Raw genomic sequence first — 27,899 nt, 5'->3', positions numbered from 1 at the left:
CAGACAAAATGTTCAAACTTCAGGAAGGGCATAGATAGCTAAGAAATTGCAGTTTCAAAAGGAAGAGGAGCACTGGTAATTTTTAAATGATGTATAAACTACTTTGACAGATGTATTAGGCAGGACTTTGGTTCCAGGTTACATGACATGATGCTGTCAGTAGACATGCACTGAGATGCTGAGATCAGCAGGGTCTTCAGTTAATTTCCAAAAAAAACTGCTGAAGTCCATATCCACAATGCAGACCTTCAGTCTGGATATACTGTAGGTATTTCTCAATGCAAAAAATTAAACAAAGTAGGTTGCAGGGTATTAGGAGCAGAATTGCAAAACAGATGGAACAAATTGCTGTTTATGAAGCAAGCTACACAAACAGCATGCAGAATCGCCTCAAAACAATAATTTGTAAATGACTAAAGCATTGTGCAATCAGGCACGATCAAATTGCATGCTCCAAAGGATCAACACAATAGTCAGGCAATCATCATTTTAGGATGATGTCAATTCTGGCATTCTATGTATTTTTTTCATGGTAGCTTTCTTTTAACCTAACAATCATGCACAAGATGAATTTTTTTGACATTTCTGAAAAGACAATTTCTTGTTGGTTACTCTGAAAAAACAAGAACGTGTTTACTATCAAAGACTTTGATAAATAAGCCCCGTTTTGTTCTAGGTTTATTGGTTCTTTAAACAAAAAAAAAAATGTGGTCTCTAACGAACATTTGTAATGTTGCTAATAATTTAATTTACAGACTGTGTTCCCCTTTGCAAAGCATTTCCCATTACAATCCCTATAATGAACACGTTTATTTTTGTAAAGAAAAGATTTGCAAATGCAGGACCACTTCTTTGTCATCGGGGATACTCTTCCTGTTGTAAACACCACATTCCTGAGCATAACCTTTTTTTATTCCATTAAAGAGCCATAGTTTTTACCACAAATTCTCAAATGCCCATCATAATTGACTCTAAGCATTAGTGAGGATCTCTTACTCAATACTTTCTTGTAGTTCTTCCTCTCTCCTCATTGTTAAGTGTGTTATTTTCCCCACAGCCTCTTGCTAGCATGAAGGAGGTCTTTTTATTCCTTGATGTTATTACATTCCTTCTGACTTCATCTGTAGTAATTGAGTTTGGCAAATTGAAACATTTTAATGCTCCGCTGAGGATTTCAACCCAAACTCTGGTTACATCCGCCTGAGAAGTGTGGAAGCATCTTCACTTACAGATCCAATCAGAAAAACTCGGACACATTCATAAAGACAGGAATAGGCAACTCAGGGGACATGATGTTCCAAACTACCTAGAAACAGCTAGGACAGAGAAAACAAAAAATTGGAACCATAAACCACATCTAATTGGAAAAAAATAAATAAAATAAGGACACAGAAGATCTACTTTATTGCATTCTTAAAATCTGCAAGATCGGATAGATCACTATGTCGTTGTAGAAAAAAAGGGCTTTGTGAGTTTAAGGCTTTAATAATGTATGACTAATAGCTTGGAGAATTCTCTTCTGCATTTGTGAAAAGTGTTCAAACTCCAAACGTTCTATGATGTGTCTGTGATTAAGGCTCATTCTAGAAGCTTTTTAACAAAAACTGGTCTCCAAGAGAAAAGGACACAGCTGGTGATAGCAGTCTTGCAAACTCTGTGTTGGAGGAAAACTTGGTGTAGAAGAGCTATGGGTTGTGTTACCGACTTCTTTACCTATGAAACAACTAAGTCAGTGGTGGTTAAAAGCTGGACTATTGGAATCATCAACAGAGCAGTGCAGCTGCTAATTATAACCTACTTTGTATGGTGAGTACTTTTTTTGTGGGGTTTTTTTTAAGGTTTTATGCTATATTTGTATAGGTTTTACCCTCCTTTTTTAAAATAACAGTAGAAAAGAATGAATTGTAAAATGCTACAAATGACAATAGATTAGTGAGAAATGTCTGATTCACTATTGTGGGTTACTGCTTGTTACATATCTTCAGTTGCAGCTATTGAATAATCCTGTATATGTTTTAAGTGCCAAAAGTTACACAATCATTGCTTTTGATTTATATTTAACACAAATATGATGTTCATGACATATTTTTCTTTTTATCTTGGGCTTCAACAAAGATGAAGCCATTTTAGCAGAAATTAGAATCAATCCACCCAAAATTAATATCTCAGTTATAACTGCAGATGTGCTGAATCTCCCCATTTAATAGCTCGAGGATAACACCGATGAGATCTCCCAGCCATAATTCCTGGCGCTGTTCCCAGTCATGCTGAAGATTGCCCCCACCCATCCTGCAATCCCACTATTTGTATTGCATTCTGCACAATATGAAATAAAATAAACATTCAAGAGGAAGACCGGAAGCCCTTCTTTTAATGATCTCAGTAGGTGTAATACCTTGGGAACTTAAGCACAGAAATGACTCTCCTGGAATTCACAAGAGATATAAGAATATTGGTGATTTAATGCAACATCAACCATCAAAACCTGAAATACTGCATTATTAGTTAACCTACTGCATGATCCTACACATAGAAATACATGGACACCAGGTTCTATATATTGAATTGTGTAATAGGTTGACCAGCAGTCCTCTTCTACAAATGTTTCCTTTGGTGTTCCTTAAAGTGCACTATTATGCACAGTACAGATTGTACATTTTGATCTATTATATTTTGTAGTATTGAATAATTAAACTGAAGTTGACCAACTTGGTCACTTTACCAAGTATTGGAATATGTGAAATTAAGTGGTTTCTGTTTTGATATAGCAATTGCTAGCTATGTAACAATGTACAGATGGTTAACTGATATTCAGCTCTATTCACAAAGCTTTAATATAATATAAGAACCTTTTTCTTTTTTTAGTCATGCAACTGTGAATTTGAACTACACTAGCTGACATCTGTAACTTTTGTAAAATAAGGATCCTTACTCTGGTGTATTATCTTTATGAAGTGTTTTGAATTTCTCTGTTTTCATACTAAAGACAACTTGAACTATGAATTCATGTGCATATAGTGTAGTGTATGAAGCCTAGACTAATTAGGCCATGAAGATATATCTCCTTCTGTTGTTTTGAGCCATAAACAGGCAGAGAGCTAGCTGAATTTGGAAAAACCTGAATGGTCAGCTGTGTTTGATGTCTAGCTTCAAACACACAGCTAGATCTACCAAGGTTTTTTCCTGTCTTTTTTTGTGTATGTTTAGCAAACGTATAATTCTAATATCCATTTGCAAAGATATTTAGCAGTTATCACCAGGGGCAGGCTGACCATTTGGAAACTTGGGCACTGCCCAAGGGCCTGGGGTCAGTAGGGGGCCCCATGAGATGCCCCTGGTACCTTTTTCATAGGCTTTTTTGAGTTTGGGCAAGGACACAGGGGCCCCATGATCCCCTATTGCCCGGGGCCCCATGAGTTGTCAGTCCGCCCCTGGTTATCACACTACTGCACTAACCCTATAGGCTTCTGTCACTTTTAATCACTGATTACCAGTTACAGCACTTATGCTTTATCATTAGTGATGCTAAGATCATCCATCCATGTCCATTTTAAGTAACACATAGCCAGAAAGAAGGCTGATCTTTCAAGAGCCTTTCAATCATGGAGATATATAGACTATTTGTTAGGATAGAGATGCTGTGAATTGCAGAGGCCCATGGCAAACATGAAAAGAAATCTAAAAACTCAAACCTAACTTGTTATGATTTATTGCTCTTTGCACTGCTGTATGAAATAAAGCAGATAGTTTGGACACATTTATTTTAATATAGCAGCTGCGTTGTCACAAAGTAACTTCAGTCAACAACATTTTAGTAAGGAATCCGGCATGAAGTTTCAGAGACCACATTTATTTTTCCTGAAGTTAGTCATTCTTGAAGTTTCATACACTAATACTAAAACATTTTTGTAAGATGACACTTCAGTTTTTCATTCTATTTTTTGTTTTCTGTTTTACCATCCTGATCCAAACTTGTATGAATTTCTTTACCCTGAAACATTGTAATAACAATAGCTAGCACTGTTACTTTATGAATGTGCTATCTTTTCAGTAGGGAAGATTGTTATTGTTTGAGGTAAGTCTTCAGTGTGATGAACACATCGTATGTCTATGGGGGTAGTCTTAATGTGTTCTCAGTAAAATGAAGAATCCATACTTCTTGTTGAAGAGTAACAGTAGTATGATCAGAGGCAGAAATTTGGGAGATATTTGGAACTGATGACACTTGGATTGGTTGTTCTATATTGACTGCTTTTTAAGATGTCTGCATCTAAGTCAGCTTGTACATAAAGACTGGATTCAGATAATGATGTTTATTAGAAAATATTCCATCTTTCCCCACAATGATTATATCCATCAAAAGATATATCAAGTAAATAAGAACTGAGCGTCAGTGCAGATCAGGATTGTATCTGTAAGGCATAACCTGCCCTGCTCCACTGCTAATTTATTCCCTGCACTGACCACTAATTCCATATGGTCATCAGGATATTTTTTATTAGACTGGCCCTGAATTTGTGTCAAGTGTTCCTAGGTTCTGAGCACCACCTCTAGTCCTCACGTAGATAGGTTACAAAACATAGAAGCGTGTTCCAAGATGCAAGGATTTCACCTGGAGAGCTGATTCACACATGTGCGGTGCGAGATGAAGCTCAGGTTTCACAGCTAATTGACACAGTAGTTGTTCAGGGGTTTGGGACAGGATTAGCTCAGGATTTTATCCTGTTCACACACATACGGTTTAGAAATGGTTCCCATAGAAGTCGATAGCCTGTAATTCAAACCTGTACCAGACCATGCTACTCAGAAATTGTACATAACTGCACTGAATCTGCACCGCCAGTGCAACGGACATATGTGAACAAGCACCATAGAAAGCAATGTTATTTTACATTTGGTTCAAACCTCATCCAATCTGAATATATGTGAACCAGCACTAAGGGCAGATATGGATGCTGCAAAATCCTCCTTGCTAAGCAAGAGGAGTGTGGAACACCAGATGAGACAATAGAATTATCCGAGATGGGCAGAAAGAGTAAACAGAGGCTGCATCCCACGGGAGAAGTTATTACAACGCTACCAGCCCTATCAGTAGCCATTAGGACCCTTTTTCCACTGATCCTGACACTTTCCTCCTTAGATTCACCATGGAAGTGAGGTGCAGTGCATCGGGCATATGTGAACAGGTACCATAGGAAACAATGTTATTTCACATGTCATGTGGATTGAATGTAGTTCAAACTGCATCCAAGCGGCATATGTGAATCAACAGAGAAGCTTTACAAAAACCTTTCTAAATCTTTCTGTAATATGTTATACAATAAAATGGTATTAAACCCAAAACCAAAATGTTATTATATTGCATCTTAGCTGTGGTGGCTGCAATAATTTCCTTTTTAAGGGGTTTTCCCTTTTTCACCTGGTGATCTGGCCAGTAAGTCAGTTTTTTCAGCTTTCTAAACAGACCAAGCTGTCCAGCAAAAGTGGCAGTTGGAAAGTTCAGACAAACCATTTATTATTGACGGGTTCATACAATCATCTGCTTTTAGTTATGTAAGACCTTTATCCCAAAAGAAATAAAACTGTTGCTTTAACTGCTTAAAAAAATGTTAGCTGAAGTTTAGCTCTAATTTGTTAGTCACATGCATCTAAATCTGCTAGTGCATCTACCATCTCCTCAGACTGACAATGCTGTTCAAAGTGTGTTACTGTCTAGATCACCAAGTGAAAGTAAAAAAAAAGCCTAAGAAATGCTCAAATGGACCCATCAGATTTAAGAATTTGTGAGATACCATGAACATTTAAAACTTGCTTAAACAGAGGTTGCAGTGTTTTCTAGATAGCATTAGCAGTTTACTGAAATGGTTGTTTACTTCCTTCATGAAGGTAAAACAAATCTTAATGCTTGAACCCAGTTTTGCAACTTTGCCATGTGTTCGTAAAACTACAAATGTTTGCAACTATTTAGTGTATCCAGGTGAATTATACCTTGTTTTTTTCAGGACAAATTGGGCAATTAGTGGTAAATGTGAAAATAAAAACCTACGCTACACCCAACATATAATGTGAACTAATATACTGTATATGTATGAATGAAAATAAATGGATAAAGTGAACTGCCGCTACTCTCTTCGTGAATACCAGAATAATCAAAAATAAAAATAGAGTGCACTGTATACTAATAATAACCTGACACAAACAAAAAATAAGCCACAAATTCACATATGCAAGTGTACAAAAAATACATATAAAGTGCTGTGAATCAATTTCCATAACATAAAAGGTACAAAATAAGTCCCAAATCCAATGTGAAAGTGCTGCATGCTGAATATAACCTCCAACAAAGTGCTATGGTGTCCAGAAGTGCTCACCACAACAAACAAATCGACCTCTTACCGAACCAAATTGATCCAAAATCAAGAGATCAAACGAGGAGATGGTGTCCAGATTCTACACTGACACCCATGCTATGAATATCGAGGGAGATGGAGGTAGGTATACAGCGGTGGGGACTCCACACATAGAACCTGAGGCACTATGGAGAGTGGTTTGTTGTGAGGAATTCGTCTGCAGCTGTCGATCCATTTCCCTCGATAATGATAACATGGGTGTCAGTCTGGAAACTGGACACCATTTGCTCATTTGATCTCTTGACTTGGGATCAAATTGATTCGGTAAGATTTGTTTGGTGTGGCGAGCACTTGTGGACACCATAGCACTTTGTTGGAGGTTATATTCACCACGCAGCACTTTCACGTTGGATTTGGGACTTATTTTGTACCTTTATGTTACGGACATTGATTCTCCGCACTTTATATGTATTTTTTGTACACTTGCATATGTGAATTTGTGGCTTATTTTTTGTTTGTCAGGTTATTATTAGTGTACTCATTTATTTTTATAACTAGTGGTAAATACCTAATAGAATAACTTGCCCAAAATAGTAAAAAAAAAATGTACAATTATATTTGTTAATACAGTGATCCACCACAAAAAAACAACCCAAAATAAATTCCTCTACTCCTAATGTGCATATGGTTACCACATACTGTATGTGCGAATTATTACTTTGTGCTTTGTAGGGTCCAGAAACAATAGTGCACATTTACTTTTTTTTTTGAACATTAAATATAAACCCTTTTTTAAATCCTACCCAAAACATGCTGACACTGGCCCTAACGCTAGCAAATCCTGATCTATTTTTTTTAATATTTTATGCAGACACCTTCACCGACTTCTCTAGAGAGAAGAAAAATAGACAATGAATACTTTCACTTTACAAAGGAAAGGGAGTGGAAGTGTCTAAAACAAGGGATCACTGTGAATGGGAGCCAGTCCTTCTGGCTCCCAGTTGATAGTCCAAGACCAGGAGCTGTTGGTGACAGCTTGGTCTCTGTGTTAAAGGAACATGATTGAGCTTGCTCCCACCACAAAAAGTGCACTGGTTCCTGCATTTTGGACGCACCTTGGCACGTGGTGCAACAAGTGTAGTTAGTTGCAGGGTGTTATACAGATCCAAGGCTATGGACCATTCCAAGGCACCGAGACCCTGAAGACTCTGAGACTCATGCACACCATTATGGGCAAAACCTGGATGGAACTGGCATGTGGACAAGGTAAGATAGGGTATTCCTGTACCCTTTAACATACCACTCCCTGGCTTACATGCTTTGATGGCTCCATAGTATATACTGTATCTTTATTCTACAAGACGTACTGCAGTGCCATGCACACATCTGGTTCATGGGCACTTGTGTACAGGATTTGTACTCTTAATGTTTTTCCCTAACTGTATTGTTTCACTATCCAACCTAATGGGTATTATGCAGTGCTTATAAGACATTTTAGCTGCTCACTTCAGGCCACCAGATCCTGCAGACTTTGCAAGCTGATCATATGCCACACCACCTGCTGCCCAACCGCAAAAGGAAACTCCTTTAAACCACATCCATTCTGTGAGTACCCCACAAGGAAATACCCTCTCTTAACAATGGAGAATTACAGGCACTTGGCAGCGGGAACATTTGGGACAGACAGCATTGAGTCCGTTGCAGGCCCAGAGGAAGTTTCAAGTTTCTCTCAAGTTACTATTGTTTCCTTGCTCCGTACTTAAACACTGCTCCAACCCCACTCCAGCTCCCTTACAGTTGTTCTGTATGTAACATGTTTGACTAAGGCTGAATTCACAGCCACCATGTTTGACCTATTCCAGAAGCTTTCACCACCTATGAAATCAACTGCAAGTGGTCTTCTGTCTCACCTTCCCCTGACTACAATTCTGCCCAAAGAGATTGCCTGATGTGCCTACTGCAACACAAGCCAATGGGGATGCATATTTTCCACAAGAGATGCCTTAAGATTTCTCTCCTTTTTACTTTTTAAAGAAATTGCATCCTTACCTTCTCACCACTGAGCAGCCCCCGCATACTCAAAAATGCTCCAAGAAGAGGGCTTTCTGCAGAAAGCCTTGTACCACTCTGGATCGGACATGTTTGGCTTTATACTTTGGTTGGCCAAACTTGGAGAGGTTATTTTGAAGCCTTGTATCCTTGTAAGCCTTTTGCTAAATTTTACAAAAAAATGGTCCGTCTCCAAGGTGAACACAGCCATTCTTACACCTAATGCTGACACTATTATTCTTTTTTGATGGTACACCCTCATTTGAATATTAAGTGAAGAGACCCTTGGAGACTCTTTTAAAAATTTGTGCGCAGTGCTGACCCTATAGTCATCCTCTGTCACCTTAGCGATTGCCCAAACTATGGCAAACTGAGCTGGAAACATTCAGGATGAGCTTTCTCCTGCAATAGACATCTGTTTTGCTTTGTGTCTGTCTTTTAAGGTTCTTTTGCAGTATAAGCTAAGGAAGTTTTAAAAAACTCTATAGTGTATTAATACTTGCTTTACTACACTGTGTGCACAGTTATTAGGCAAGTAAGTATTTTGACCAAATCATTTTTATTCATACTGTCCAACTCCAAGCTGTAAAAACTTGAATGCTTACTGGATTTAAGGATATGGGGTGATGTGTATTTGTGTAATGAGGGAAAGTGGGGCCTAAGGAGATCAACACCCTATATCAAGGTATGCATAATTATCGGCAGCTTCTTTTCCTCAGGAAAAATGGGCCAAAAAAGAATTTTAACTGACTCTGAAAAGCCAAAATGATAAAACTTCTTTCAGAAAGATGCATCACTCTTGAAATTGTTAAGATATTGGGACATGATCATATAATCAAACGTTTTATTGCAAATAGTCCACAGGGTCACAAGAAATGTGTTGAGAAAAAAAGATGTAAATTAACTGCCAAAGGTTTGCGAAGAATCAAACAAAGCTACCAGGAACCCATTATCTACCAGTGCTGTCATATTCCAGAACTGCAACCTACCTGGAGTCCCCAAAAGGTGTTCAGTGCTCAGAGACATGGCGAAGGTAAGGAAGGCTGAAATCCAACCACCACTAAACAAGACATAACTTGAAATGTCAAGACTGGGCCAGGAAATATCTGAAGACAGGTTTTTCAAAAGTTTTATGGACTGATGAGATGAGTGACTCTTGACGGACCAGATGAGTGGGTCCGTGGCTGGATCAGTAATGGGCACAGAGCTCCACTTCGACTCAGACATCAGCAAGGTGGAGGTGGGGTACTGGTATGGGCTGGTATTAATAAAGATGAGCTAGCTGGACCTTTTTGGGTTGAAGATGGACTCAAAATCAACTCCCAAACCTACTGCAGGTTTTTGGAAGACACTTTCTTCAAGCAGTGGTATAGGAAAAATCTGCATCTTTCAAGAAGACCATGATATTTATGCAGGACAATGGAAGTACTCCGCTGCATGGCTAGCCAGTAAAGGCCTTAAAGATGACAGAATAATGACATGGCCCCTTTCTTCACTTGACCTAAACCCTGTTAAGAACTTGTGGGCCCTTCTTAAATGGGAGATTTACGTTGTGGTTGCTGCCGCACAAAAAGTTGTCAACAGATCAAGAAGCTGGCAGACTTCATGAATGGAAGGCTTATAACTATTATTGAAAAGAAGGGGGGCTATATTGGTCACTGATTTTTTTTTTAAATGTCAGAAATGTTTTTATTTGTAAATTTTGAGTTGTTTATTATTCTCACTTTAACAAATGAAAATAAACAAGTGGGATGGGAAATTTTTCATTTAGCTGCATAATAATTCTGTACACTACTAGTTGCCCAAAAATTGTGCACACATACAGTGAAGGAAAGAAGTATTTGATCCACTGCTGATTTTGAATGTCCATCCACTCACAAAGAAATTATCAGTCTAAAAATCGAATGGTAGGTGTATTGTAACGCTGAGACAGAATAGCAACAAAAAATTCAAAATAAATGCATGTCTAACAAATTATGCAGGGATTTGCATGTTTATGAGGGAAATAAGTATTTGATCCCCTATCAAAATACTGCTTGAATGGTTAAGGAGATATAATTTTCTGCTCTCCTGTGTGTGTCAGGGGGTGTAATATACAATTTTGTTCAAAATAATAGCAGTCAGACATCACTAACCTGATCAATCGCTGTTTTTGGTAGAAATGATATTTCTACATGGAAAATAATTTTCTAGCAGGTGTAGTAGAGTAATAGAAATCCAACAGACCCAACAGTCATGACATGCATGCTGCTGATTCTGTGTAATTGAAGCACTAATTGAAAGGGGTATGTTCAAAATAATAGCAGTGTGGAGTTCTATTAGTGAGGTCATTCATTCTTTGAAAAACAGGTGGCAATTATTGTCCTTATTTAAGGAAGGAAGGCAGCAAATGTTGTACATGCTGGTTACAGTGCATTTCTCTCTGAAATTCTGAGGAAAATGGGTCGTTCCAGACATTGTTCAGAAGAACAGCGTACCTTGATTAAAAAGTTGATAGGAGAGAGGAAAACATATAAAGAAGTGCAGAAAATGATAGGCTGCTCAGCTAAAATTATCGCAAATGCTTTAAAATGGCAACCAAAACCTGAAAGACGCGGAAGAAAGCGAAAAACTACCATTCAAATGGATAGAATAGCCAAAATGGCAAGGACTCCGCCAACAATCAGCTCCAGGAAGATCAAAGAAGGTCTAAAGTTACCTGTGAGTACTGTTACAATTAGAAGACGCCTATGTGAAGCCAAGCTATCTGCAAGAAGCCCCCGCAAAGTCCCACTGTTGAAAAAAAAGACGTGCTGAAGAGGTTACAATTTGCCAAAGAGCACATTGACTGGCCTAAAGAGAAATGGAGCAACATTTTGTGGACTGATGAAAGTAAGATTGTTCTTTTTGGGTCTAGTGGCCGGAGACAGTTTGTCAGATGACCCCCAAACACGGAATTCAAGCCACAGTACACTGTGAAGACAGTGAAGCATGGTTGCGCAAGCATCAAGATATGGGGATGTTTCTCATACTACGGTGTTGGGCCTATTTATCGCATACCAGGGATTATGGATCAGTTTGAATACATCAGAATACTTGAAGAGGTCATGCTGCCTTATGCTGAAGAGGAAATGCCCTTGAAATGGGTGTTTCAACAAGACAATGACCCCAAACACACCAGTAAACGTGCAACATCTTGGCTCCAGACAAACAAGATTGACATTATGGAGTGGCCAGCCCAATCCACGGATCTTAATCCAATAGAAAACTTGTGGGGTGACATCTAAAATGCAATTTCTGAGGCAAAACCAAGAAATAGAGAACTGTGAAATGTAGTCCAATCATCCTGGGCTGGAATACCTGTTCACAGGTGCCAAAAGTTGGTTGACTCCATGCAACACAGATGTACAGCAGTTCTCAGAAACAGTGGTTATACAACTAAATATTAAGTGATTCAAAGGAAAGCAAAATCTTCAAACATTTTTCAGTTTATATAGTGAATGTTTGAGTTTGTAAAGAAGAATACAAACACTGCTATTATTTTGAACAGTCTAATATTCACTTTTCTTCAATTTTTTTTTAGAGGAACACAAATTTGATATATTTTTCTTCATGTTTTGATTTGGAATAGAATGTGTAGTGTTCACAATGCATTTGTGTGTATGGAAATAAAAGCTATTAGAAGGATTTTGAGCTTTATTCACTTTTTTTCAACACACTGCTATTATTTTGAACACAACTGTACCAGGAGACTTGTCTTACAGTGAGCCATCCGAATATGGGCTCCCTGTTTATGTAATTATTTCCTATTTGAAGATATCAAATTATATGGAAAAGTCAGTTTTTAAATGCAAGTCTGTTTTTACGACTCCCTGGAATGTCTTTTGAGGCTCAGCGAAGGCTCGGTTTATGGCGTTACGATATCCCAGATAGAGAAGTTAACAGACATCTAGATCCCAGCTCAGTTGGAAGTTTATAGCCCTGGAGCTCTCCCACTGGGGCCTGTTGCCTTTTTAACACAGACCACATTCCTGAGGGAGGGTGGGGGTAAATTGAAGGAGGAATCCTGATTTGGGAGAGAGAGATGATACAAAATGGAGGGGTTTGGAGCAAAATGGATGACCTCATCCATCTCTCTGTGCATGATTGCTACACCTCCCCCCTCAGGTTATTGCATGGGAGGGAACTGCAATTTCCCTCCTGACGCAACAGACTTCTGCCGCTGGTTTGCCTGACCAGGGCTCAGACCTATTGGGCCCAGAGATTCACCTTGGGGTGATCTGGTACCACTGCACTGCGGGAGAACCAGGTTCCTTCTGAGAAGGGTGCGGTTCTCCCCAGCAACACTGGTGTGCCAACCAAGTGAGTTGTCAGGGGTGAGCACCAGTCAGCTGTGACTACCCAGATATCGTGGCAACTGCCGTGGTGCCCACCTGTTCACATCACACTTCCGTTCAGGGGTGTCATATGCTAACATGTTGAGATGTAACTTCTTGTCAAGTTAGAGAATGAGATTTCCCTCTCCCATCTCCTTCCTCAGGCCAAGGACTACATCTGACCCGAAGGTAGTGTGTGTACCGGAACCGGACAGGCGAATTCCGGAACTCGCCTTCCAGATGTGTCCACAGGTACCTTCGTCCAAGAAGAACAGTCCTCTTTACCTGCTAGCATCCAGGACACCATTTCCATCAGTTTCCTGTCTGCTAGGTCAGTCACAGGTTCAGCTGAGCCATGATATTTTCACCCAGGTGACTTACCGTAGCCAGCTGTACCCCAGACTGACATAACCTGCTTTCTGGCCTGGGGAGTAGGCCAGGCCATAACTGCCTCAGTCTCCCCATTTCCAGATCTCTGGGGGTCTCTTCCTACCGGTGGTTTCCAAGGCTGAACCACTGACATGCCCCTCTGACAGTTACCATTCTCGACTGTCAGGCTAGGCACAGGCAGTTTGTTCCTGACTCATGACAGGGGCCCAAGTTTCTCTTCCCAGACCGGGCCGAACACTGCAAGGCCCCTAAAGTGGGCAACTGCACACAGTTTCACTCTACATTATAGGTCATTCCTGAGCCCTGGAGAGGTGGTTGGTACGTTCTCAACCCCAACTAGCTTTCCTGTGAATTCAGGCAAGCCACATGGGGTGGTGAAGGCTGACTCATCCTGAGCCTCCTGGGTTAGAGATGGTGGCCCATACCCCCTGCTCAGGTCCATGATGGTTAGACAGCGGGCACCTGCCAGATGCTTCATTACCTCATGGCTCCTGGGCATGGGGTGGGCCACAACCATAGGGCTGGCGCTCAGTTTTCCAAGGTTCTCACAAAGCCTGGTCATCTGATCCTGTTTGGGGATCGAAACTACCGGTGATGCCCAGACTCTGTGGGATCTCTGGATTCCTGACTGCGCTTTTCCCTCTGTCTCTTTGGCCCATTCAGTCTGCACCTACTGTGAGATGAGGTGGGCCGAAGGCATGAGGGATGGATACACCCTGCCATCCAACTCATGAACAGCACGGTGAGCTCTCCCCGGATTTCCCTGAACCCAGGCACCATCTATCATAGGCCTTGCCAGCAGCTTCTGTACCTGAATGGAAAGGAAAGGTGATTGGAGCTGAAGGCCAAAGCTCCCTCTCTGAGGGTCGGCTATCCACTCCAATGAGTCCCCTTGCACTTCCAACCCAGGTGTGCTGTCACTGCCCATGACATATGCTGGTCTGCCTGGTGTTTTGGGGAGGGAATCTAAGCCAGAAATAGCTGGAGGGGGTGTCCTCCCTAGCTTCAGATTCTCTCCACAATATTTGACAGGCCAGGTCAGGTGACACTCTCAGTCCCCAAGCCCCCTGCTGGTAGAGCATTAATTTCACTGTCCCTGTCAAGCCATTGTTTACCTTTCTCAGCAGGGAAGCTCACAGCTAGCCTGCTGAAGTCCACATGTTGATCACTCTCCAGTGCTGCCTTGGCCGTGGAACTACAAGTACCAGCCGGCTGTTGTGTACCTTTCTAAGCAGGGAAGCTCACAGCTATCTTGCTGCTGAATGCAACATGTTGGTCACCCCTCAGTGCTGCCTTGGCTGTGGGACTACAAGTACCAACCGGCTGTCCAGTACCATGCAAGGACAATGGCTGGGCGATTATCGAGGTAGAATCCTCTGTGCCTGCGCAGGGAAAAGGCCTATCCAGACCATCCCTTTGCTCAGCTCCCAGAGATTGTACCTCTGCCCACTTCACAGCACTGTGGGTGACCCCCAACAATGAAAATGCATCATTATTATCATCATGACCATCATTATCATTGACAGTATCAACATTATCAATATCAGCATCATCTGCATCATTATCTTCATCATTATCAACAGTTACGTTTATAATATCAATGACACATGAGTTCATTACCTCCCCATGCAAGGGGATTTCTTCTTCTCCAGCTAATGGAGAATCCTGTAACCCCACTCCATTCCCAGCCCCCTCCCTCTGTCCATCCACAGGTTGCCCAGACATAATCCCAACATCTGCCCACAGTACCTTGGCATGTCCAGAGAGTTCCAGGGGGGCCTTCTGGGTATTCTAAGCAGGGGCATAATAGGACACAAGAGTACCCAAATCGGCACCCAACAAAACAGGTGTGGGAATTTCATCATCCCCACCTCCCTCATCCCCCTTCCCACACCCCAATCAATGAATACCTTGGCACAGGTTATGCGTGAATGGGTTTCCCCAACTCCAGTGAGGGTAAGGAACTTTCCTGGGATGAGGTTCCTTTGCTCAATCACCTCTGGCCAGATCAAGGTGACTTCTGCCCCGGTGTCACGGACACCAGTTACAGACCGGTTGCCCACAGTGACTGGCTGCAAGTTGGCGGGGGTTACCCGCATCTTCCTGTGAACAAACAGCATGGAAGAATTTTTGCTGGTCGACTGGCCAGGTGATGTCATCTGCTTCTGCTCAGGACACTGCGTCCTGAGATGTCCGGATTTCCCACAGGTATAACATCTGCGGTTGTCAGGCAGGAATGGCTTTGCTCCAAATACTGCAGGTGTTGGGTGAGGGGGAGCTTGACTCACTGGTGTAGGAGGGGTTGCTATGGGTGATTTCCCTCCTTTCCAGCCATTCGGAGGAGCCTTGCGATGGTCAGACACCCACGTGTGGACATAGGCATCTGCCAGATCTGCTGCAGCTTTAGTAGATGCTGGTTCTCTTTCTAAGACAAACTGCCTGATGTCTGCCGGGCAGATATGCAGGAGCTGATCTTGTATCATGAGATCCTCCAAAGACTCGTAGGAGTCAGCTTTCAGTCCTTTAATCCACCTCCGGAATGTGGTGCGTAAACGACTCGCCAAATCCGTGTAAGAATCCCCAGGTCCCTTTTGCAAGGACCTAAACCGCTTGCAGTACACTTCCGGGGTCATCTGGTACTTCCGTACGATGGCATCTTTTAGAGCTTCATAATTGTCGCCCTGCTCCTCTGGCAATTCGACAAACGCATCCAGGGCCTTGCCTTGTAGCCCTGGTGTCAGGTACCGAGCCCATTGTTCTTGGGACAGATGGTACTGATGGCACGGTTTTTCAAATGACAGTAAATACATGTCAATATCTTTTTCCATCACTGGAAACTTGGCTGCTGTGCCCATGGTAAGATAGGCATCCCTATTCTCTAAGGACCCGAGGTTCTGAACCTGTCGCTGCTGCTGGAGCCTTGTCATCTCCAGTTCGTGCCGACGATCAGCTTCCCTCTGCACCGCCTCTCTCTCAGTCGCTCTTTCAGCCTGGCGTTCCGCAGCCTCTCTGTCAGCCTGGCATTCAAGGAACCGCAGGTATGCCCCAGGATCTGTCGTTTGAAAGATATCTTGCATAATGGCCTGGTCAGGGGGGTAAATCCTCAGGAGGGCAAGTGGTTAAAGGCTAACAAACAGAAAATGCATGTGTAACATGATAGAGCCTTAAATCATTTTCAGGTTTTGGGGTACCAATTTATTTGTGGGTCAGTGCCCCTTACATTTGTGGCCAATTCAATTGTGGGTTAGTGCTGCTTACATTAGTGGCCATTGGGAAGAGAGCCCCTTACATTGGTGGCCGTTAGGAAGAATGCCCCCCCTTACAGTGGTGGTCAGAATGCCACCCTTACAGACAAGTAAAGAAAATAATTGGTATCATTCAGTTGTCTTTGCCATGTGACAATGGCCCCAGAATTATGCAGGTGCCATGAAATGAGTCCAGCTCAAGGAACCCCTAGTATAACCTCTCAAGGATTCCTTGGGGTTCTACAGAAAACTGGTTGAGAATGGCTGGCCTAAAGGACTAGGTTTCTTCCTTTCTTTATAAGGTACACTGGGCTTTTCAGAATAAGGCATCCGTTTCTTATAATTGCAAAGTTTGCAACCTGGTCCTATTTTCACACATTTGTAAAGCTTGAATGTTCATGCCTCTTCTGATTTTTGAGTCTGTCCAGCCCTTCTTGAACCATTTGTTATGTGGGCTTTGTTAGCCTTTGTTTGCTGTGTTGCCCACACCTCAGTTGGGCTATGTTTGCACATTCCATGATTAAAGACTAAAGAGTCCTTCAATCTAACTAGTGAAATCCCTTTTTTTTGGGGGGGGTACAGTACAGAACACAGGTCTGTTATACTTGATCTAACTATTGCTTGCTACAAATATGTCGCTAAGCGGGGCTTTTACTCTTATGGGAAGATTTGTTGTTGAAATGAATGGTATGGCAACAAGATTTTGGCCTAACCTTTTTCAGCATTTTCATTTTTTTTTTAGCAAAACCATATTTCCACAAAAGCTTGAGGCTCAAAAACACTCAAACACTGGACAGCCAAGTTTTTCAGTGTTTTGCAGCATTTTTCAGTGTTTTGCAGCACTAGAGCATTTTTACAGCTGAAAAACTCCCCTTCAAACAGTCTTTCTGGGGTTTTTTTTCAAGCCTGAAAATGTCCCTGCCAAAAAATGCTTATAAAAGCCTATGTGTGCATGGACATACAGTATAAGATAACATGCTGGGGAGTTTACTGGCTGTAGAAAAACAAACACCTGACACCCAAAACAGCAGCTGTAAAAATGCCCAGTGTGCATGAGGCCTAAAATCTTTAGACTACCACATGGATGTCAATAGAAACTTCTTCCTGCTCCCCGAAAAGAGTTGGTATGCTGCAATGTATTAAATTGTTGTTTTGGGGTTTAACGATGCTTTAAAGCATATCTAGACCCAAATACAAAAATGTACTATATTGCAGTTTACCAGTCCTGGTAAGATGTGGTGGATCTGGCCAGTAATACACATCCTGTCATAGGGTGACTCTACACTATGAAGTATGGGGGAGCAACTGAGCCACCCTTAGACAGCAGCATTGTCAATCTGGGGAGAGGGTAGCTTTAGAGGCATTAGCAGTTTTAGATGGACTTGAATAACAAATTAAAGCTGGACTTTAATGGTCCATTCCCACAGGCATATGAATATTTTCTGCATGAACACAGATTCTTGCTGGCATAAGATTCTGCAGAAAATACGCAACTAAAGTACTTGCTTTTAGACGTGTACAATTCTTCTTTCAATCAAATAAATGGCATGGTGCATTTAGGCACACTTATGCACGTTTAAGCATAAAATCTTCAGATCTGTGTGGCCCTGTCCTACTTTATCCTGCGCACACTTTCGCAGGTAGGCACAGATGTGTGTATGGGCTCATTGATCACTATAGTGCTGCATTTAGTTTTGTGCACATCTAAATAAAATACATTTTTGGGGGGTTGAATTTCACATCTAAAACATCTAAACCCCAAAACAAAAATGTAATCTATTTCAACTTACCAATCCTTAAATGTGGGGACTGCATTACTTTTCCTATAAGTTTTTTTTCCCTTTATTTTCAACTGGTGAGCCAGATAGTAACTCTGTTATTTTTCAACCTATGTGGCAGCGTGGCTTATATGGTCACAAGTTAGCCTGCAGCCTCTTGTGTGTTTATTCTTACCTCCTTGCTGCTCTTGATTCTTCACATGTGTGTTTGTCTGTGGGCGTTGTCTGCTAGTCCCTGGGTTTTATGTCCTTCCCTTTCATCACTTCCTGGGCTGCCTCCTAGCTGGCTTGTCTATTTAAGACATGCTCAGTCTGTCCCACTTTGCCTGAGCAATGGCTTGTTGTTGGAGCTCCCTTGTGGTTCTACTGAGAATCCTTTATAGTCTATCTGTGTACCGACCCCGGCTTTGTTCCTGACATTGCTAGTTTTCCGCCTGTCCTGACCTCGGCTTGCCTACTGGATTCCCTGTGTCTACTCTTGTTGTACCCTGCTCCCGCTAGCGGTCTCCTTTACCCCAGCTGGGTGTACCTGGATGCCATGACCTGGTCCCAGTCTGCTGCAAGTCCATCCCCACCATCAGGGGCCCTGGTGAACAAGCAGGCTGGGGCTTAGACTCCACGCCCTGGGGAGCCCCAAGCTGTGGATCAAAGAGCTCACTACCACAGGTGCTGACATATACATACTGTAGATTTGTAAATATATGCAACAAAAACATCTGTTTTTAACCTGTGTAATTATTAAACAGATGAAAGGAATCAATGTTTACAACACCACATCCCTTACCTAAGGATAGATTTAGCAGGAATGAGATTTTTAAGGTTCTACATCCAAAAACCAAATATAAACAATTAAAAATCAATAGTATTTATTACACATCCATATTAAAACCATAGAAAAAAATCACAGAGATGGTTTTAATATCCTCTACAGTTGCTACAAACGTATTGGCAGGGTTCTCTATGAATTATTTTCTACATGTTTTGCTGCATGGCTTATTCAGGAAGCATGCATACAGGATACTAACAAAAATAAGTATAATATATAAAATATTGTTCAGGTATGTACATCATATGCAAAGGCAAGAAACCCACCTGCAAACAGGCATCCACGCCACAGTCTACAACAGAGAGGCGTCACTGAAATGGAATAAACCTCACCAAAGAGCTTGATAGGAGTGTGGGATAGCCTGAGACCAACGCAGAGGAGAAATATCAGCAAAAATAATCTTGGAAATGTATTCATTTTTAGTTTTCTATAGGGGTGCAATTAAAACTGTATAATCCCTCCCTATATATATATTCCATACTTACAAAGATCATCAGATTAAACAGATCCACTAATGGGGGGAGGGGGGAATTATAGAAGTAAGTAAATGGATACATGTTGATAAAGAGCCTATAGATGCATCAGTTTTGTAAAACTGCAGTATGACTGAAATTGTTGAAGTGTAGAAAAACTGCATAAAGATATTTAGTATCTATTATATTTGTTAATGACGCCATCAGATGTCAATATATAATAGAAATAGTAATAAATAAATCTAATTGATCCCATGGATAGAAGCTAGATTCCATCCCATCTTATCATCAAGGCGTCCCATTCCTCCATATCTCAAGAAACAATAGAATGCATTATATCAATTTAAAAGTAGAGTTTTTCCAAAACACTTGAGCAAAAAGTCTCTGTGTACATCTCATTGGCTCCCCAGACCACAATAAAATGGTTGCTGACTGCTGAGTTTATATATCTCCTAGATCCTGCCAGTGTGTGACGTCATGGCGGGATGCGGACATGATATTGAGGTCCGTTCATGCACACCATGGTCCCTAAACCCTGCCAGCTCACCAGCAAGCCTGCAGATGGAATCAATGCTTGGGTGGCAGGAATGGAATGGAGACTGTCCCTAGTAGGTAATAAAAAACATCCCCTGCAGAAGAGGAGGGAAACAGCACGGAAAAAAAATGGTAAACATCCCTATATCAAGCAAACAGGGAGAAACTCTGTATATTCCAAGAAAACTACCATTCCCCTATCTGAGCCAAAGGGGAATAAAAACAGGGAAAAGGAGGAGACAGCTAATGAAGCCAAGCATGCCACACAGCCCCTCAAATAAGGGGCTTGGGGCTTATCCAGTGCCCCTTATTTGAGGCACTGTATTCTATTGTTTCTAAAAGATGGAGGAATGGAACTCCTTGATGATATGATGGGTTTGAATCTAGCTTCAATCCATGGGATCAATTAGATATACTTATTACTATTTCTAATGTAGCACCCTCCTAGTCAGGTGCTAGGATGTGTATAGTTAGGTTAAGTATAGCTGTGTGTTTCTCTGCTTACCAGAGAGGCTGGTAAATTCAGTATGGTATTCTGCTTAACAGAGTGCTGTGATTGACCAGTCAGGTCTGCTCTGATGTTTTTTGAGTTTGTCTGAATTCTACCCACTTTCAGATATGAGAGCCTTGCAGAACATGGGTAGGGGCTAGGGAAATGAACAGTATGAATATGGGCACAGTCCCAGCCAATTGCAGGGAAGAGTGGCCCCATTACATGCTAGGAGTGGTATTTATGTTCTGTGAGCACATAGGTTCAGCGTCTTTGCCGGGAGTGGATTGCACCTTGCCAGGCAGGAGGCAGGTTTGCTTCTGCTGGCACTTGCTGCCATGTAGTCTCAGGTGGGTCGACCTGAGTGCCTGAAGTTAGAGAGAGTGACCCTAGTTCTGTAAGCCGTGTACCGGGGTGGGTTCCCCAGGATACAGTGAAGTCACGAATGAGGAAAGCAACCCCAACACCAGCTTATGCCACAACAGAATTTTACTTAGATGTGGCAAATAAACACAACCACAAATGCTGAAAACATACAATAAATTTACATACACACACTCCAAAGGCTGAGACCCTTGTTCTGCACAGCACGGCGCCTTCTGATGGATGAAGGTAGAAAGTGAAGTAATTTACCTACTGGCGGGCACAAATAAGCTGCCACACCTTACCTGTTATTACCCTAAAAGAGCAGGAATCAGTGTATGGGTGTACGGTATGGGCTAGCCTGCGGTGCAGCGCAACAGCTTACAATCTTACACAAATCTACAGTATTCCCTCTCCCATAACTGGTCCTGTAGCATGTGCCTGAGTATTCCTTCTGAGCAAAACGCCAGTCTGGCTTGAGTTTGTAGGATTTTATCAGCTCTCCAATGTGAAATGTCACTTTAAGTTGTGGAGTCCTTCCAATAATCAGTAACAACACTTGTGGCCTGACACAAACAGAGACCCTAACTAACTAACTATAGGCCTGGACTCAGTCTCAAGGCGCCAACACTGAAATTAGGTGCGTGCACGATCTTACCAACCCGGGTCTGCTTTGCATCCACTGGTGACTCTGAACAGAACAAATGTCTCTCCAACAAGCATGCGGTCTCGCATTATATGTTGCTTAGTTCCTCTGCTCTCATCAGCCTTCCTGGCAGCAATCTCATTAGCTTCCTGGCAGCAATCTCATCAGCTTCACTCAGCTGCAGCTCTGGTTACTGAGGGACGCTTTCACACCTAGATGTCATCAGATTCTCAGCTCACACGGCCCCTTATTCACCATGCTCCAAAACATGGCTTCTCCCTCTCCTTTCTGTTCTCTCCAACTCTGTGTGCAAAACCCCACCTCTTCATGAATATACAAATATCTATGCAGTCTGAGGCTGTGTTAGAAAAACAGTGACATCTTGTGGCTAAACCGCAGAATGTCAGTCAAAACATTAATTTACTTCCACACAAACAGTGTTCAAACAATGAGAGCTGTTTTCCCATCTCACAGTTCCACAGAAAGCTGACTGAAAGAGCTGTCTGCCAAAGATCGGTCTGGTACCACTGGTTGCTTGGAAGATTGGAAGTAGGCAACCATTCTGTCCCTGGACTTGTGAGTACAGACGCTGAGAAATCCTGGGGACTCTGTTATTTGCTGTGCTACCCCTCTGGTGCTTGATAGTCAGCATGGGTCTGAGAAAGGGAACACTGGCTAGTGTTCTAAAGAGCTTGTCCAATAGATACTATTGCAAAGGACTTTGCTAAGTTGCTATTACTTCTAGACTGTTGCAGTCTGCCGTACCTGTACGGCATGTACCTGACGAGCTCAACCCTCTTACTATTACTGCAGCTAAAGGGACTTGGCTCACTCCTAAAACTACTTGCTGCTATATGTTACAAGAAAGTCTATCTGTTTTTAGCCGTGACTTCTACATTGTTCAACTGAGAGATAAGTTCAGGTGTCATCAATGTGAATAGTTCTTATTTTGGAGTATCCTACTACAATTCCCCATCCCTATCCCCAGTTCTACAATAAAACTCCAAAAACAAAACATCCCCTAGACTGGTCATTAAAGACAACGAGCCAAAGTGTGTGTATGCCTGGCTGCGGGGTGAAGCAAGGGAAAACCAGGGCAAATATACAAGTGGCTCTGATGGCATCATTAACAAATATAATAGATACACTATATTACCAAAAGTATTGGGACACCCCTCCAAATCATTGGATTCAAGTGTTCCAATCACCTCCATGATCACAGGTGTAAAAAATCAAGCACCTAGGCATGCAGACTGTTTCTACAAATATTTGTGAAAGAATGGGTCGCAGGAGCTCAGTGAATTCAAGCGTGGTACTGTGATAGGTTTCCACCTGTGCAATAAGTCCATCCAGGAAATCTCCTTGCTACTAAATATTCCATGGTCAACTGTTAGTGGTATTATAACAAAGTGGAAGCAACTGGGAAGAACAACAACTCAGTCACTAAGTGGTAAGCAACGTAAAATGACAGAGCAGGATCAGCGCATACTGACCCGCAGTGTGTATGCAGAGTCAATCGCTAAAGACCTCCAAATGTCATGTGGCCTTCAGATTAGCACAACAGTGCATAGAGAGCTTCATGGAATGGGTTTCCATGGCTGAGCAGCTGCATCCAAGCCTTACATCACCAAGTGCAAAGAATCGGATGCAGTGGTGTAAAGCACGCCACCACTGGACTCCAGAGCAGTGAAGATGTGTTCTCCGGAGGGCCAAATCACGCTTCTCTGTCTGGGTTTAGTGGTTGCCAGGAAAACGGTACTTGCCTGACTGCATTGTGTCAGGTGTAAAGTTTGATGGAGGGGGGATTATGGTGTGGGGTTGTTTTTTAGGGGTTGGGCTTGGCCGCTTATTTCCAGTGAAGGGAACTTTTAAGGCATCAGCATACAGGACATTTTGGACAATTTCATGCTCCTAACTTTGTGGGAACAGTCTGGGGATGGCCCCTTCCTGTTCCAACATTACTGCACACCAGTGCACAAAGCAAGGTCCATAAAGATGTGGATGAGTGAGTTTGAAGGAACTTGACTGGCCTGCACAGAGTCCTGACCTCAACCCGATAGAACACCTTTGGGATGAATTAGAGTGGAGACTGTGAGCCAAGCCTTCTCGTCCGTCATCAGTGCCTGACCTCACTAATGCGCTTCTGGAAGAATGGTCAAACATTCTCATAGACATACTCATAAACCTTGTGGACAGCCTTCCTAGAATAGTTGAACCTGTTATAGTTGCAATCGATGGGCCAACTCCATATTGAACCCTACGGACTAAGATTGGGATGCCATTAAAGTTCATGTGTGTGTAAAAGCAGGCGTCTCAATATTTTTGGCAATATAGTATATATCTTTATGCAGTTTTTCTACACTTTAACAATTTCACAGTCATACTACAGTTTTACAAAACCGATGTATCTATAGGCTTTTTATAAACATTTATCCATTTACTTCTTTAATTTTTATACATATACCGTATTTTCCGGCGTATAAGACGACTGGGCGTATAAGATGAACCCCTACTTTTCCTGTTTGAAATGTAGTGTTTGGGCTATACTCGCCGTATAAGACTACCCCTCTTCCAGTGCACACCAGTGGGAAGAATCGTGCCCCATCATTGGTGTCAGTGGGAGGAATAGTGCCCCATCATTGGTATTAGTGGGAGGAATAGTGCCCCATCATTGGTATCAGTGGGAGGAATAGTGCCCCATCATTGGTGTCAGTGGGAGGAATAGTGCCCCATCATTGGTGTCAGTGGGAGGAATAGTGCCCCATCATTGGTATCAGTGGGAGGAATAGTGCCCCATCATTGGTATCAGTGGCAGGAATAGTGCCCCATCATTAGTATCAGTGGCAGGAATAGTGCCCCATCATTGGTGTCAGTGGGAGGAATAGCGCCCCATCATTAGTATCAGTGACAGGAATAGTGCCCCATCATTGGTGTCAGTGGAAGGAATAGTGTCCCATCATTGGTATCAGTGGGAGGAATAGTGCCCCATCATTGGTATCAGTGGGAGGAATAGTGCCCCATCATTGGTGTCAGTGGGAGGAATAGTGCCCCATCATTGGTATCAGTGGCAGGAATAGTGCCCCATCATTAGTATCATTGGGGGGAATTGCACCCCATCATTGGTGTCAGTGGAATAGTGCCCCATCTTTGGTGTCAGTGGGAGGAATAGTATCCCATCATTGGTGTCAGTGGGGGGGGGGGAGGAATAGTGCCCCATCGTTGGTGTCAGTGGGGGGGGGGAGGAATAGTATCCCATCATTGGTGTCAGTGGGGGGAGGAATAGTGCCCCATCATTGGTGTCAGTGGGGGGTGGAATAGTGCCCCATCATTGGTGTCAGTGGGGGGGGGAATAGTGCCCCATCGTTGGTGTCAGTGGGGGGGAGGAAAAGTGCCCCATGATGGTCGGAAGCTCGGAGGAGAGGAAGAAGGGAAGCCAGGCAGCAAAGTTGTCTAGGAAGAGAGATGCGGAACCAGGAGGCCGATAGATTACCGCAATCCTCAGGGGGGTGGGAGAGAAGAGCCGGATGCAGTGGGCCTCGAAGGAGGAGAAGGATAGGGAGGGGGGGTTAGGGAGGACCTGGTAGGTGCGCAGTGGTGGCAGGAGCATACCAACCCCACTGCCTCTGAGGCCACTCGGTCTGGGTGAGTGGGTCCAGACGAGACCTCCATATGCTAAAAATGAATAGGACTCCTATTTCTAGAATTATTTTTGTTGATATATCTCCTCTGCAGTGCTCCCTGGGCTATTCCACACCTCTAGCAGGCTCTTTGGTGAGGATTATTCCATCTCAGTGACGCCTCTTTTTTGTACCGTTTGTGGTGTGGATGCCTGTTTGCAGATTGTTTTCTTGCTTTTGCATATGATGTACTTACCTTAATTAACAATATTTTATATCTTATACTTATTTTTGTATTTTTGTTAGTATCCTGTATGCATGCTTCCTGAAGAAGCCATGTGGTGAAACGTAGAAGAAAATGCATAGAGGACCCTGCCAATATGTTTATTACAACTGTAGAGGATATGTATTAAAACCATCTCTATTAAATTTTTCTATGGTTTTAATAAGGATTTGTAATACATACTACTGATTTGAATAGTTTTTTTGGTTTATGGATGTAGCACCTTAAAAATCCCATTCCTACTATATCTATTCTTATTTGCTGTTAACCTGTGTAGTTGACGTATTAGTGTTTTTTTTTTTTTGCTGGTTAGCCGCATACCAGAAGCCTGATTTGTGGGTGTTCTTTTGTTGGGCTTTGGCAGAACTTAGTTGCCACACCATCATTTACCCTGCACAGTGAGGCGAGAGTCTTCTGCTCCCAACCACCCCCGTTTATAGAGTATTCTGTGTACAGTCTCCTGCTCCATTTGCCATGCACTCTTTGTAAGTCTCCTGTTCCTATCTGCTGTGCACTCTGTGTAGTCTTCTGTTCCCATATCCTGTGCACTCTGTGTAGTCGCCTGTTCCCATCTGCCGTGCACTTTGTGTAGTCTCCTGCTCCCATGTGCCGTGCACTCTGTGTAGTCTCCTGCTCCCATGTGCCGTGCACTCTGTGTAGTCTCCTGTTCCCATGTGCCGTGCACTCTGTGTAGTCTCCTGTTCCCATCTGCCGTGCATTCTGTGTAGTCCCCTGTTCCCATCGGCCGTGCATTCTGTGTAGTCTCCTGCTCCCATGTGCCGTGCACTCTGTGTAGTCCTCTGTTCCCATCTGCCGTGCACTCTGTGTAGTCTCCTGTTCCCATCGGCCGTGCACTCTGTGTAGTCTCCTGTTCCCATCTGCTGTGCACTCTGTGTACAGTCTTCTGCTCCCAGCCACCTGTAGATATTATTCAGACCCACCACCATCTGCTATGATGGTGCTTGTGGTGTTTTACAGGCAATGGATTGGACACAATCTTTCCCTCTGCTTGCACTGTGATGGTGCTTGTCTCGGGCAGGAACCTGGCTCCTGTGACCAGTGATGTCAGCTCTAATGAATTGTCTCCTCCAGGGCAGCGTCCTCAGACAATAGTAATGGGAAGAAGGCATGCTGTTAACCACGCTAACTCTGGGTTTACTATATCAATTAAAATAGGACAAAGTGGATGAAGACAACATAAGACTGGTGAGACTGCTGGCCCACCTTGTATTATTTTGTGCATTGCCTTGCACTTTTCCTATTTTGCTAGTTTTAAGGAGATCAGAATGGCTGCCATTGTTGCTTTCTTTGGATTTGGTGTGTGTGTGTTGCTGTAACTAAAGAAGAAATGGCTGCTTCCAGGTGAGCCGGATGTCTTTTGGAACTCCGATAGCTTAGAGCTAAGAAACACTTATCAGAGGTGCAGTGGCGTGGACACGTCCACTCTGAGGAGTGTCTTCCGTTCCATTTTCCAGGCAACCAGATTCAGCCAAGCAGGACAAAGAATGCACCATCCATTTAAATCTATATATTAGACAACAGATTATAGGATAGAAAGTTCTATTAAGTGTACAGTGAGGAACAGAAGTATTTGAACATCCTGCGATTTTGCAAGTTCTCCCACTTAGAAATCATGGAGGGGTCTGAAAATCACATTGTAGGTGCATTCCCACTCTGAGAGACAGAATTAAAAAAAAAAATTCAGGAAATCACGTTGTATGACTTTTAAAGAATTTATTTGTCTTGCACTGCTGAACATAAGTATTTGAACACCTAAGAAACAGCAAGAATTCTGGCTCTGAAAGACCTGTTACTGTGTCTTTAAAAAGTCCACCTCTACTCCACTCATTAACCTAACTTAGTAGCACCTATCTGAGCTCTTTACAGACACCTGTCCACCCCACAGTCAGTAAGACGCCAACTACTACCATGGGCAAGACCAAAGAGCTGTCAAAAGACACCAGAAACAAAATTGTGGACCCCCACAAGGCTGGAAAGGGCTATGGGGCAATTGCCAAGCAGCTTGGTGAAAATAGATCAACTGTTTGAGCAATTGTTAGAAAATGGAAGAGGCTAAAGACAACTGTCAGCCTCCCTCTTTTTTTTTTTAAAAAGACTCGTGAGCCAATATAGTGACTTTCACCTTCAGAATGTGTAACAAAATACTATTTTTTAAAAAATGAATAAAAACAAAATAAACCAAAAATAAAAACAATATGTGGTTCGCAAACACTTCACACCCAACTCATATAATATTGTATATAATAGTAAATAAATAAATTATTGTGCTGCGCTCCCTAAAAACAAAAACAGCATATGCATATATATCAATTTTCAGAAACATGCAATAACCCTCTTAATTGTGTTCCACTAAAAATCCACCCATGCAGCAAAAACATCCCAATATAATACACAAAAAATACTCATAAAAAATCACCCATGCATCAAAAAACATCCCAGTGTAATAAACAAAAGTCCTCTTTCCCATAAATCAGCTTCA

The 27,899-nt window shown here is 42.4% G+C and overlaps 1 protein-coding gene across 1 annotated transcript in view; it reads left to right on the top strand.

The window, feature by feature from the left end:
- Positions 1-1,256: 1,256 nt before the first annotated feature.
- The window catches only part of P2RX3 (purinergic receptor P2X 3), a 223,248-nt gene continuing 196,605 nt past the window's right edge, over positions 1,257-27,899 (top strand). Inside the window, exon 1 of the mRNA XM_089687555.1 lies at positions 1,257-1,806. Coding sequence (XP_089543681.1) covers positions 1,688-1,806 — 119 coding nt within the window. The 5' untranslated portion in view covers positions 1,257-1,687. The remainder of the gene's footprint in view (positions 1,807-27,899) is intronic.

This window comes from Staurois parvus, unplaced genomic scaffold (genome assembly GCF_062004578.1).
Source record: "Staurois parvus isolate SC_StPar_1 unplaced genomic scaffold, SC_StPar_1.0 ptg000430l, whole genome shotgun sequence".
Taxonomy (NCBI): domain Eukaryota; kingdom Metazoa; phylum Chordata; class Amphibia; order Anura; family Ranidae; genus Staurois; species Staurois parvus.
This window is presented reverse-complemented; position numbering and strand designations above follow the sequence as displayed.